This window comes from Eublepharis macularius, chromosome 8, assembly GCF_028583425.1.
Source record: "Eublepharis macularius isolate TG4126 chromosome 8, MPM_Emac_v1.0, whole genome shotgun sequence".
NCBI classification, from domain to species: domain Eukaryota; kingdom Metazoa; phylum Chordata; class Lepidosauria; order Squamata; family Eublepharidae; genus Eublepharis; species Eublepharis macularius.
The window spans coordinates 123233429-123247369 of NC_072797.1; the positions used below are offsets into that span (position 1 = coordinate 123233429).

The 13941-nt window shown below is 41.0% G+C and overlaps 1 protein-coding gene across 3 annotated transcripts in view; it reads right to left on the reverse strand.

The window, feature by feature from the left end:
- PTBP3 (polypyrimidine tract binding protein 3) overlaps positions 1 to 12318 on the reverse strand; it is a 64078-nt gene extending 51760 nt beyond the window's left edge. Inside the window, exons 1-2 of one of the 3 annotated variants that reach the window (XM_054986220.1) lie at positions 12227 to 12299; positions 1683 to 1716 (exon numbers count right to left, since the gene is read on the reverse strand). In XM_054986220.1, the coding sequence (XP_054842195.1) occupies positions 1683 to 1716; positions 12227 to 12234 (42 nt within the window). In that variant the 5' untranslated portion in view covers positions 12235 to 12299. Of the gene's footprint in view, positions 1 to 1682; positions 1717 to 12226 lie in introns of all 3 variants that reach the window. The other 2 variants (XM_054986224.1, XM_054986222.1) reach the window with 2 other exon arrangements.
- Between the last annotated feature and the right edge of the window lie 1623 nt (positions 12319 to 13941).

Consider the following 13941-nt stretch of genomic DNA (forward strand, 5'->3'; position numbering starts at 1 on the left):
CAGCACTGAACTTCAAAGACCACTACCAGTTGTTGTTCAGTTAGGCTTTAAAATGCCATTTATCACTCTCTGGTTTTATTAATATAGTCTGCACAGCACTAGATAGCAACATTCCAGATTTTAATTACTTTTAAGATCTGGATTCTCAGCACCTCATAAAAGTCATTAAGTTCTGATGAGAAAAAAGTGAAGACTCAAGCCAACTAGTATTTTGTGAATCCTATTATCTTCTATAAGCTGAGTCAGATTCAAAATCCTGACCTTTCTTGGCTCCTCATCCCATCAACCAATGCCTCCACATCACCTGAAAAACTGCTAGAGAATCATGTAAGTCTTTGGAACAATGTCAAACACAAGAGGGAAATCTCCTAATATAGACTAACAACAAGAGAGCCAATGCTCAAGGAGAGTAGATTGGGTTTGCAAAAATACCCAGAGAAACACATACATCTATTGTTAATTTTACCTCCAAATCTTAGAACAATCAGTTACATACACTTCATTTCATTACATGTAATAAATCACATAGCCATTCCAATATTTTATATACAGTCCCTTATAAAGTCCTTAAGTGATTAGTCCTTTTTATTTTTCGTTGCCTTTCCAGCCCGCTCCGAGTAGAAAGTGTGAAATATGCACACGGTCTTCCCCCCGAAGGGTAGAGTGAAAGGCAGCGTTCCAAGATGTTGCTTGGCAGTAGCGCGTGGCGTTTCAAAATGTTGCTTGGCGCTTGGCGTTTATCTGGCTACGAGCTCTGCCGGCTCATTTGTTAAGGGCTCGTTTCGAGTCTCTTCTTCCTCTGGCCACTTATTAATTTCTTCCGATAAATCTTCTTCTGATCAAGACTGCAATATAGCCATTCATGACTATATTGCAGTCTTGATCAGAAGAAGATTTATCGGAAGAAATTAATAAGTGGCCAGAGGAAGAAGAGACTCGAAACGAGCCCTTAACAAATGAGCCGGCAGAGCTCGTAGCGATAAACGCCAAGCGCCAAGCAACATTTTGAAACGCCACGCCCTACTGCCAAGCAACATCTTGAAACGCTGCGTTTCACTCTACCCTTCGGGGGGGAAGACCGTGTGCATATTTCACACTTTCTACTCGGAGCGGGCTGGAAAGGCAACGAAAAATAAAAAGGACTAATCACTTAAGGACTTTATAAGGGACTGTATATAAAATATTGGAATGGCTATGTGATTTATTACATGTAATGAAATGAAGTGTATGTAACTGATTGTTCTAAGATTTGGAGGTAAAATTAACAATAGATGTATGTGTTTCTCTGGGTATTTTTGCAAACCCAATCTACTCTCCTTGAGCGTTGGCTCTCTTGTTGTTAGTCTTTGGAACAACCCAAGATGCAAAGGTACACCTTGCACAAATGAAAATGACCTCCTCTCACGCAAAGGTACCTTTGGATTCATATATACGAGTATTTATTACACTCCTAATAACATCTAAAGTACAAATTACACTAAGCTAAACTACAAGGAGCATGACTGTGAACTTGTAAGGATAGTTATAATTCACTTCATTAAGAAAAAAAGTGTAAGACTGAAACAGAGCCAGGTCACAAGAGAAACATGAAGCATATGAACATCAATGTGATAACCAGAAACTGGAAAAACAAAGGGAAGGCGTTAACAAGTGTGCACGAAAGGACAGAAAAAGATTCCTACCTTTAAACCGACTGCTATAAGATCTGTAACAACACTGTGTGAAAAAATGGAGAAAATGGAAACATTAGAAGAATAGTTATTGCATAGGCAGTGGTAAATAAAGCTAAAGGAAGAACAAACTCCAAAAAATGTAATGAGTTATGGAATGCTTTTGCAAAATAAAAGGGACAGTTTAGTAACAAACAGTAAGAGAAAGGAGAAGTTTAGACAGAACAAGTAGTATAACATATATTCTTTAGATGTGCCCATCATCATGAAGTATGAACAAAATAGTTTTTTCATCTGTCTGCCACACACACAAATCAAAAATATGCCGATTAAAACAAAACAAGTGTTCAAATACAAATGGAATGCAAAAGTACCTCAGCAAGTACCTTGTTACTTTTCTACTATGTTTTTTGCTTTGTTATGTATTCCACATTACCATCCTCGAGGATGATAAGAGTTCAGCCAAGTCAAAAGAATTGTTCCATTTCATCCATATTTCTTTCTAAACCTCTGACAATCCTTTGTCCATATGCTGGACTGCCATCATCAGAGTTAGTTTCTAGAAGAAAGTTATCTTCATGGTATTCTAGAAATAGATGGAGATGATCTTTCTGGAAAGATGTTCTCATGAACAAACAAGACAGAGTTAGATATTAAAGGAAACTGGGGTGCCAGGCTTCAGGAGCTTTCAGCAATTCACCACTGAAACAGCACAAAGTAAAGGACAAGGGATAACATGCTAATGTGATCACCTACTGCAGTGTTTGATATCATAGGTCAATGTCATATTAGTGTACAGTACAGGTGATGATAGTATATTCCATTATTTTTAAAACTGAAGATTTCCTATACACTTTAGAGAAGCAATCTGGCTTTTATCTATGTACGTGGCATGAAGAAATACAGACTTACAGATCCTTGTATTAAATAAATTTAATCATCTAATATGACAATAATGCTGGCAAATCATGTATCAAATTGTGAAACAGGCTACAAATGCAATAAAAGAACTGAACAAATTGAAGGAGGTGCCAAAGATTCAGATGCCATTTGGTCTAAAGCCAGTCATGTGAACAGGGCTATAGTCTTCTCCAAGGAAGAAGATATATTCCTGGGTATCCAATCCCAGTTACGTTGTGTGTGTGTGTGTGTGTTGCCCTCAAGTCACAGCTGACTTATGTCGACCCCTGTTGGAGTTTTGATGGAAAGAGATTAATAGAGGTGGTTTGCCATTGCCCGTCTCCGCAACCCTGGTCTTCACTGGAGGTCTCCCATCCAATTACTAACCAAGGCTGACCCTGCTTAGCTTCTGAGATCTGATGATATCAGGTTCACCTGGGCTATCCAGGTCATGTTAACAAACATCAACTAGAACCTGCAAATAAACTAACTTCAGTTTAGACACATCTAAGAAATATTCTAAGACTATGAGTCTGAGAAAAATCCGTTGACAAAGGAGAATTTACCAACTGATCGATATATACATGGTCTTCCTACATATCAAGATACATGGTCTTCCTACATATCAATTAACTTCAGTGCAGCGCCATCACACATCGTATTCAGAGAAAACGATCTGCAGCAATAAGCAAAATGCAAGAATTCAAGAAGCCAAGAATTTAACCATCTGTTTCAAATCATACTTAACTTTACCATATGTAAGGCTCTAAGCTAATATTTCAGATTTTGTCCAAGGAGCGACTAGCTCATAATACACAGTTCACAGCTTCATAGGGCAAAGAAACATCTTTTTGCTAATGAATGGCAATCAACTTTTGAAGCCATGAAAGTAAGATTAGGGGATAGAGACAGAATAGGAAAGAAGCCAGGACAGAAAGGTAAAATCACACTGTCTTGCAAATCAGTTCCCATACTTCATCTTACCTTTTATAAGTACTGTGACTAATATTATTTTCCCTTTTAACATCCATGTGCATACAAACAAGCAAAAGGCAAGTAAGGATAAAGCAGAAGATCATACTGTAAATGTTTGTGTACAATCAAGATATGCCAAGTACTCAGAGAAGATCTTAGAGACAGCTGCAGAGGAGACAATTGCTTCCATTATCAGAGAAATTGCCTTCAAATAGAGCCATTAAAGGTTTATAACAAAAGAATACCATAATGCACTGCCACACTACAAAACTGTTAAACAACAAATTTGTGGAGAGAAACATCTGTTTCAAAGTTGATAATGCAAGGCATAGTATCATATGGCTGCACAGTAGATTACATCTTTCTACTGCAGTTGCTTTTAGCACATGCAGAAGATCTTTTCTTAAAGAATAGGACTGGCATGCGACTAGATCAGTCAAGAAAATATGCTGGGGGGGGAAGGTCAGAAAACAGTATTAAAAGTAAAAAAAAACCAATAAAATGAAACATGTTAACTGATATGATACCTATGCAATCCATACCAGTAACAATAATTCTGCCTCTTAACCTAGCCACAATGGCAAACTATGTATCCAACGCTAGTTCTCAGACTGAAAGGAAGGAAGGAGACAGTCATTTGGAAAGGGGGAAACAGCACTGAAGTTTACGAAGTAGTCCTTTTTGTGTGATCAGGTTAGGTGACGATGCAGATGTAACATTTCCCAAATCCGTTACTAAAGAACGGACACCTGGAAGATCTCTCAAGTAACTTCAAATGAAAATAAGAACCCTTGCCAGCATCTCTGACCCAGAAACCACCAGCCACAAAGCTTCTGATTTATGATAAAAACTGCCAGAAAGATGATTATTGATCTACTTAAGTATAATCATGACCAAGGAAACATACAGTTTCAATTCACCACATGCATAACAGTCAAGAGGAAGGGAGAGGTAAAAATGTGTCAGATGTTCAGGAAAAAGAGCTCATGCCTGAGTCTGTGTTCAGTACTCTGGACACACTTTGTCTACTAGAAAGTTTTATTTGGAACTGGATCATTTGTACAGTTAGCTGTGTAACCTAGTTCATATTAGTAAATGAACAGATATGTTGAGAAGAGTAAGACAAGTAGGCATTTAAGTAATTTCAGCTTCCAGTGTCTTGACATTCACTCACTGGCTGTTTATTCCACACAAATATCCAGGTTAAAAAATAATGCCACCCTATTTAAGCACACGATTAATAACAATGATGTTCCTAGTATTATGAGCAAACACAATTTGATATCTTGTTACAGCAATACCATCCTACAGCATGTAACACATTACACATGCTCTTAAATGATTTACCGTGTTGTGGACCTTAATAGGAATAAACGCTACTACCTGTTTGTGCAGGGAATGTCTCACTACAACTGATTCCACAATGCTTCACCTTTTAAAAGACTATACTCTCCTTGCCTAATAGATGTAAAGTCTTTTATCTTACATCCAAATCCTAAACATATTTGTTTGGAAGAAAGCACTGACTGAAGAAGGGAGCTCTGATTCTTGAAAGCTTACACTGTGAAAATCTCGTTGGTTTCTAAGGTGCCACTGGACTCAAATCCTGCTCAAATTAGTTCATGTTGTTCTTCAACTAATCTAGAGCTGTCAACTTGAGAATAATAATTTATCACTGCATGGGCACAGCTAGGTTTCCCCAGTTTGGATTTTTTTAAAAAATTTTTTTAACATTTTAATTTCCTATCCTACTTGTGCTAATCAAGATTTTGACACTCAACTTGCAGTTGGAAGTCACAGCTTTGAATCACTGTATCCTAAATTTGCGAAACTCCATCCCATTCCATACAGTTCTGAAAGCTACTGTTTGAAAGTTCACACACAGGCCTGTCACTGTTGGCTGGGGCGGTGGGGGGGGGGTGAGTAGGGTGATAAACAGACTACTGCTAGGGAAACTGCTTTGGTATGCCAGGTATGGCCTTTTATGTTGGTCTCTGCTGGAGAGCAGTTGGCTTACAGCTGATGAGAAGAAACCAGGACGTCTGGGACATAAACTGACACATTTTAGTAGGGTTCCCCCTCCTTCCTCTTGGTAAATGGTCGGCTCACAACTGTAATGTTCATTCGTTTCATCTTGGTGATCTTCACATTAGTCGATGAGCACTTAAGTCACCATTTGACAATTAAATACTGGTTTACTAAAGTATCATTAGTTGCCTTAATGTGATACCCCACATACAACAGTTTAGAAACCACTGGAGCATTGGGGATATAATGCTGGCTCAGCATTCTGTCCATTACATAATACTGGTTTTAAAGAGGGAGACAAGTTCAAGTAACCAATCTTAAAGAAAAAATTTAAAAAGTAAAAATAAAATGAGAAACAATAAATAATATGGGGAAATAATCCTGCTTAATGATGATTGTTTGGAAATAGAAATTTCTATACAGCTACTTCAGCTAAGCAGATATTCTAATTATACAAAAAGATTGCTGCCAGCAAGCACACTGTCATTCGCTAGACAGCACTGCCATTACAGGAGTAGGGGGGAGACGCCACAAGGATATTACACACAGGTATATCTTAATATAGATTTCTGTCAATCAATTTTATAGTGTGGGAAAACTTTTTCTATTAATAAAAGTTTTACTGTAAGGATTTTAAACATTAAACAATGACGGGCCTTGGTGCTCCAAGCGCTTAAAAATCCAGCTCAGGATGAAAACAATGTAGTCGGACTTGATGTTTTAATTAGCAGCTCTAATGAGTCTAGGGGCCAATGTGAAACTATAAAGCTGTACGGTAAGGGTACACATTTACTGGGAGGAGGGGAGAAATGCAGAAGATCCTGCTGACAGCAAGCTAGCAGCAGCTGAACTCCATCTTGGTGGGTATTTACTCCACTTCCTGTAGATATTTTGCCTGGGCAGGGCCAGAGGCATGAGCCCTTGAGCACAAGCCAAAGGACTATTCGGTCCCTGGCTGCAAGCCATGGAGAGCGAGACAAAGCATTGGCAGATCTGGACCAGCCAGATTGCAGTGTTTTTGATCTGTTTGTTTTACAATTTGCATTTACCTTTCTTTATTAAGCCATTCCAGGTACCTCCGGGGAGAAAAGCAGACTAAAGCCCAAATAAATATTTCTGTAACAGCGCATAAAAAATATTTAAGGTAGCTACTTCTAACAATAAAGGAAAGATATACACATTTATTAAATTTATTTACTAGGTTTTTAGTCCTGAAATCACCTTCATTGAGGCTTTAGCAACACAAAAATAAGTCCAATTCAACAGCTAAGCAAGAGATTTACTTTATTCAACTGACGGATATTGTATTATCAATATGCTTTTTTCACACCTTTCTAAAATCAAACCATAAGTGACCTAAATTAGGAGTCTTATGAAGTTTTAACAAAGGATTTAAAATTGCATACTTTCCCTAAAGTCTCTACGGGTTGATATAACAACTTCTGACCAATATTGTTTAACCTCTGACCAGTACCACCAACACATGCCATGTTTTGCCAAAAAAGTATATTTGAGGGAATATTCCCTTCAAATATTCAAGCAAACTAAAATAAAATGCAACTGTTACTCAGCTATCAAATATCCAAAACCTACTAAAATGAGTCCTCAGCACTATGTTCGTGCATTCTAGGACCTTTGTTACACAACCAGTTCTCGCTCAATTCAAATCATGGTACAGTAACAGAACAGAGTATAATTCATGTCTTCTATGGACAGACATCAGATCTGTACGCAGTAGAAACATGTAGACATCTTCACTAAAGCAGAAACCACACCATGCACTGATAACTACATATGCACCTTCGGAACTAATGTGTGTATTAAGGGCTTAGTGAACTAAATGGTGGCAGCACATGCTAAATTGGAAGCTAGATAGGTGGTGTGTGGCGGGGGAACTCCTGGTCTTTACATGCCTGGGTGGCAGGAGTGTGAAAGGCATGTGGGTGGGGGGGGGGTCTACCCACTTAAATATATATGGCCACCATAACATGGTTCTCCCCTCCATTTCATCTCCTGTGAAGTAGATTAGTCAGAGAGAATAACTGGCCCAAAGTCACTCAGTGAGTTTCACAGCAGATGGAATTTGTACCTAAGCCTGTCAAGTCCAAGTCTGATACACTAACCATTACACATCACTGGCTCTTTACACAAGTTTAACCCAGTCCATCACAACTACACTAGGAGGTAGTGCAGTATTACTCCCATTTTACAGAAAGATAAAGCAAAATCAAGTGCTTTAGAATATATCAATCTGATGATTCAAGGAGGATTTGAACTTTATCTTCCAAATCCTGCACACTTAACTGTGTGAATATATAACATTCTTATTAGATACCCCTGAGATCAGACATTTATTAGCATCTTGAGAACCTTTGATTCTCCTGCCTCAAATAAGTCAGCAGCCCACACATTTGCAGGAAAAAGGCCAGAAAAACACAGAAAGAATTAAGGCAAAAAACAGATGTAGGCCTAATTATATTAGGTTTTGCATTGGGGGAAGTGTTAGGGCTTAGCAATATCACATCCACAATACTGACAGGCACAGCCTCCATATTATGTGCTGGGAATTTTCTCAAAAATTAGACACAATGCATATTCTAAAGATGATGTTAACAACACACATACAATACATGCAAAATTAACACTTGACAAAGAGCTCATTATAAATTTCTGACACGGACTACTATGCTTAGTCTCCCTACCTATCATAAACTATTTCCGTTTTCTGCAATTAGACTTTTAAGACAACTTAATGAAACAGTTTTCAGGTGAAAGAAAAGTTACATTATCCCAACATGTTTATATGTAATCTACTGAAGATTTTTTAAACAAATATAGCAAAGACTTACATACAGTAAAGCTGTATTTAATTTTGAATTAGAAATTTAATTAAATTTTCACTAAAATAAAGATACTTGCTTTGCTTGGTAAAGCTGAACACAGGTTGTAACAAGAAACAGTGTAATTTAACAGAGTTTAATCAAAATTGGTCAAGCTGCATTTCTGAAACTTCTTGTTTGGTTCTGTGCAAAGAGAAATGTGATATATTAGAAATCTGTGGGTTTTTGTTTTAAAACTTTCACATTATAAGGCAAACATTCAATTATTTATCATTGCTTGCTTATCTGGCTTTGCTTATCTTTCTGAAACAAGCAAATGTGATTAGTGACCCAGCCTAACCAGTCTAGAATACCCATAAAAATTCTATCCACTGTGACCTGCAAGATCATTAGTGACTCAGGCAGCACTCTCAAAAGCACAGCTCAAACATATCTTTGTACAAAATCCTGTTTTCAGTTATTTCATTTATACAAAAGCTTTTTCCTCTGATGTACCACCCGCAAAACTAAATATATTATTCTTATGCTATCATACTACATATTTCTTTAGAAAAATACCATGACCAACAAAAACCTGAGTTACAGTTTCAGTTTCTTAAACAGAAGGAGCACCTTAAGATTTCAGTTTAGTTACTACTTTTAAAGATATGCTTGGCTGACTCTTCCTCTCCCTTCAGTCCTTGCTATGCTGAAGAACAACTTCTGAAATCAAACTGTAATAATGAGACACAAAACCAGCTTGGCAATTAAGCTGGTTAGACCAACTTATTTGGTGAAACAGAATGCAGACTTTTGGATATCAAAGGTTTCTTCATACTTTCGATTCTTGCCTCTCTTGCGTAATATGAACTGTTTCAGAAGGTGCTGCCAATCTTGAAATCCTTATAATCATAATATTTCATATATATTTATTTTAACTTGACCAAGAGACCTGAACTGCTTCAACACACCATGATGCCACATTTCTGCATTACTTCTGCCCCCCCCAAGCATGAACCCTGCAAGAGTCTATATGCAATTTAATCTTTAACATTAAATACTGTACAAAAATACGATTTTTCCAACTAAGCCTATCAATCTCCTACACAGGGCACATGCTCGGATCAGGCAGATGCTTAAGGGTCAAACTAGATGATAAATCACAGGTCTCATTTTGTCTCAAAAACTGAATTACAAATGCACGAGGCACTGATTTGCCTCAGAACATGGGAAGGAGAAAGGGGTTTCAATCCTTCACTCCGGCATGGTTTTACCAGTAGAAATAGTGTCCACTAGGCATGTAACTATTAACTTTTAAAAGAAAACATTTTCACAAGTATGAATCTGCCCAGATATTGAGACTGGCTGAGGTTTTATTATGGGATCCCACCTCATGTAAAATATAATGGCGAGGACTCTCAAAACATTCTTCTCAGTTGCTACTATTAACTATGATAAGCACTACACCTCTCCAGGCCTTCCAACAGATATATTCTGAAATGCTTTTGAATGAATACTATTGCTGGTACACTCAGATTTTGAGGAGGTTGTTTTTTGTATTTTTATTTTTTATGGCTTATAGTATCTAGCCAGTATAGTATCATACTATATATTTTTATTGGTTTTTAAGAGTGCTCAATGAAGACAGAAGTGGCATATTAACTGTATATAAATAAAACAACATAGGAGAGGCAATTCTCTGAGACTATCTCAGGGGCAATTCAGCATTTTAAAGACAGATCTATGATCTCCATCCTGCCTACTTTGACCTAATAATAATAATATTCGATTTATATACCGCCCTTCAGGACAACTTAATGCCCACTCAGAGCAGTTTACAAAGTATGGTATTATTATTGGTATTATTATCCCTACAACAAACACCCTGTGAGGTGGGTGGGGCTGAGAGAGCTCCAGAGAGCTGTAAGTTTGGAGACTGTTTGCTTAGGGTAACAAAGGTAGAGAAATTAGGCATCTTGTCACACGATTTAAAGCTGTCTTACCCAATCTTTGCTTCACCAAACCATTACTTAAATTCCAGGAAGACACTGTACAAAGAATTTATGTCCAAGTTGCTATCTAGCATTTATATTATTAGCTCAGTAAAGTACTGCCTATCAGTATGAAATATATCCCTGTAGTGGTCTAGACATAGGAGTAATCTAAAAAGCTATTTAAAGTTACTATTTAAAAGCTTAATATACATCAAAATAAGTCCTAAAGATCAGTACAGAAAAGCTCAATTTATGAACAGTCATAAGATGGCACCAAAAAAACAGGATGCACAGGCAAACGTATTTCAGACCATAATGTAAAACACTTCAGGAGCCAACATTGCTACTGGAAACACAGGGTCTGGTTTCATGTCTGTGAGTGAACAGAGTTCTAATTAATTAGTTAATGGCCTTCATCAGTATCAAGTCAAGATTACAGTTTTAAGTCTCTCCAGTTATCGCTTATACTAGCACTATACTAGACATACAGGCACTGCTGCCTTAAGGGTTAAAAAACCCTCTTTTAAAAGTTGCTCAGTTTTATTTTTAAGCATTTATTCCTGGACAAATCTGCAACTTTAACTTAAGGCGGCGCTCTCTTTTTCCTGGCTCTCCAAACACCAAGAGGAATAGGAGTACAATGCACTCTAACAACTACCCCTTCCTGTGGCTGCCTCCCATCCTTGATGTCGCTATTCCCCTGGTTCAACAAGGAAGCACTACAGCAGCTTCTGCTGCTCCTGTCTGTCTCCCTCCCTAGAAACAGCTTGTTTAATCTAAAAATCACAAATGTCCTTGCCCCCCATCCCCACATACTGGTTTCCATCTCTTTACCACCAGATCAAATAACAGACCCAAGAAAGAAAGATGACTATGCTTCCATTCAGTCGCCCGTCCCAGAAGCTTCAGCACAACTCCTTGCAAAAAGCTCACACCCACACCTGACAAACGGCCACAGCCGCAAAAGGCACTCTCCAGTTTTCTCCGGCCTTTATTCTCACCCTGCACCCTCCAAGAAAAGGAAAGAGGAAGAGAAAGCAGGGGAAGGGGGAAGAGAAAACTGTTGCTCTTTCAGGAGCAGGGTTTTTTGTTTGTTTCAGGGTGTTTTTTTTTTAAAGACAGGAAGGCGGGGGGGGGGGGGCAGAGCTCTCCGGCGCAACAACAGTATGGCGTGACTTCGCTCCAACGGCAATAAATGCGCAAGAAGTTTGAGGCTGGCTCCTACCGCCATACCTGAGGGAAAAGTTAAAAGAGTTTCTTCCCTCCCCGCATTCCCCCCCCCCTCCCGCTTCAGGTTTAGGAGAAAGGGAAGGGGGGGGGGCTTGTTTTCTTCTTCATCTCCACCTCCCCGGGAAGCAGCTTCGGCTGCAAACTCTACATGACCCCTCCTTTTCCCAAGGAGAGAAAAGAGATGGGGGGGGCGGGATATTTCGGGAAGAGCTGAGGGGGGAGACGAAATTGTGTGGGAAGCGAACTCAAGCGAGCCCCCCCCCCACAAACCTTCCCTCCCCCCGCGTCGCCTACCCGACTGCCCCACCCCGCCCCACCTTCTTTGGGCCCCCCTCCCACCTCTCTACCTGCGCCAGTCGCACTTCACTTCCCACCTGTCCCTCTTCGGTCCCCCCCTCCTCTCACTTCAGTCACTTCTCCCCTCACCCCAACCCGTTTGCCTTCCTTCCTCCCCCCCCCCCCGGATATTGTGTCTCTCCAATGCAAGCGAGTGCCCCCGCGAGGTGAGGCGAAAACGGCGCGGGGCTGGGGGGGTGCCGCCTCCCTCCCCTCCTCAACAGGCGGGTGGAGCCCTCCCGTTCCCAAGCGCCAGGGCGAGGCAGGTACTTACCCATCCATGGCACAGACAGGAGGAAGGAAGCGGCGAGGGACGGGACGGCGAAAGGGGGAGGGAAAGGAAAGGGAGCAAAGCGGCCGCCTCGCTGAAGGGGAAAACGAGAAAGGATGGGCGGAGGAGGGGGGCGGGCCGCCGGCACCGCGCATGCGCGCCGGCTGGGCTCGGCCTGCCCCGCCCCCTCCTCCCCCTCCCTTGGCCAGGGCTGAGGGGCAACACCCAAGCGTCAGCTGGGAAGGGGGCGAGGCCGCTCGGCGGAGGCGCGCGTGCGCACTTACGGGCTTCGTTTTTGAACGCCCAACGGGTCGCGGCTTCGTTTCGAAGGCGCGCTCGCGAGGAGAATGAGGGCGCGCGCGCGCGCGCGCTTCGGCTGTGGTAACAACCAGCCGGCCGCTCGTAGGCGGGATGTGTGCGGCGTCGCCGTTTCTCTTCGAGGCGCCCGCCCGCTTCGGTTTTTCCCCTCCTCCCGCTTGACGGTGTTTTTTTAGGCTAGGGAGACGCGCTCTTCACCAGTTGAAATAATACCTCCCACACCTGTTCAAAGTACAGATTACCTGCGAGTTGTATTAATGGTTACATTTCGTTTTCAAATTGGCGCCTCAAGTTTTCTTCACTCTTTTTTTGCCTCAGGTGTTTGCTAGGCTGAATATTGCGGTGTGTGTGTGTGTTTTAAAGCTTTCCTTCGGAGACTTAAAAGCGAAGAGTTGATGCTCTTCCCAGACTCTCGCCTGTAAAAGTGTTCTGAAGCGATTCCGTCTCTTCTCTCTTTTGAGGGCTTAAAAAAAGGGCAAGTCGCTGGCGCGAAACTGTGAGCCAAGCTACAAGTAACGCTGACACAGGTTGGACACTTGTCACCTTATCTCAAGTTTTGATGGGAGATGTAGGCATCCTGGTCCTACAGCTTGGCTCTCCATTTAATTAAAGTTTACAGAACCCCCCCCCACACACACACACACACAGCGGAGGGGAAGGGGGGGGTGCCTGGCAAGAGCTCAAGGCGTGCACTCCCCTCCCAACTGCATGTTCTCCCTCCCATAGACTGCCGCTCTGTAAACTTCTGTAAGCTGCAAGACCAGGATGCCTACATTTCCCATCAAAACTTGAGGGAAGCTGACAAGTGTCCAACCTGTGTCAGGCATCACTTGTAGCTTGGCTCTGTTTTGTGAAAGGGTCTGGCTCTAGGAATGCGTTGGTTGCTATTAAAGGACTCCTATGCAGAGTATAGGATCGGCCCAATGCCTTGAAGTGCATAAACCCATTTGTTTCAATAGGTTTTAAGTTTCCCTCTTTCTTTGTTGGAGTGACGCCTTTCAGATAGCCAGTGGTTCTTATGGTAGTGTATGTGGAACTCCACATGTACTGTTGCTAGAGATAAAACTGGGAGATTCCTAAATTACCTAAAGATCAAGATGAATAGCCAAAGAATCTGAAGAAGTGAGCTGTGGCTCAGGCTCATTCTCTACCACAAATTTTGTTAGTCTTATAGGTGCTATCTAGAGATGGACACGAACCAGAAAAATTCCAAATCGTGTGGTTTGTGGTTCTTCGTATTTCACAAACCACAAACTTTCACAAACTTGCCCTGGTTTGGTTCAGTTTGTGAAAACGTCATTTCTGGGTCAGCAGAAGGTCTGCAAAGAGCAGAGAGCCCATCCCCCTGTTGCCTAGGAAACTGATTGATCAGCACCAGGCTGTCTGCAGCGATAAACCGA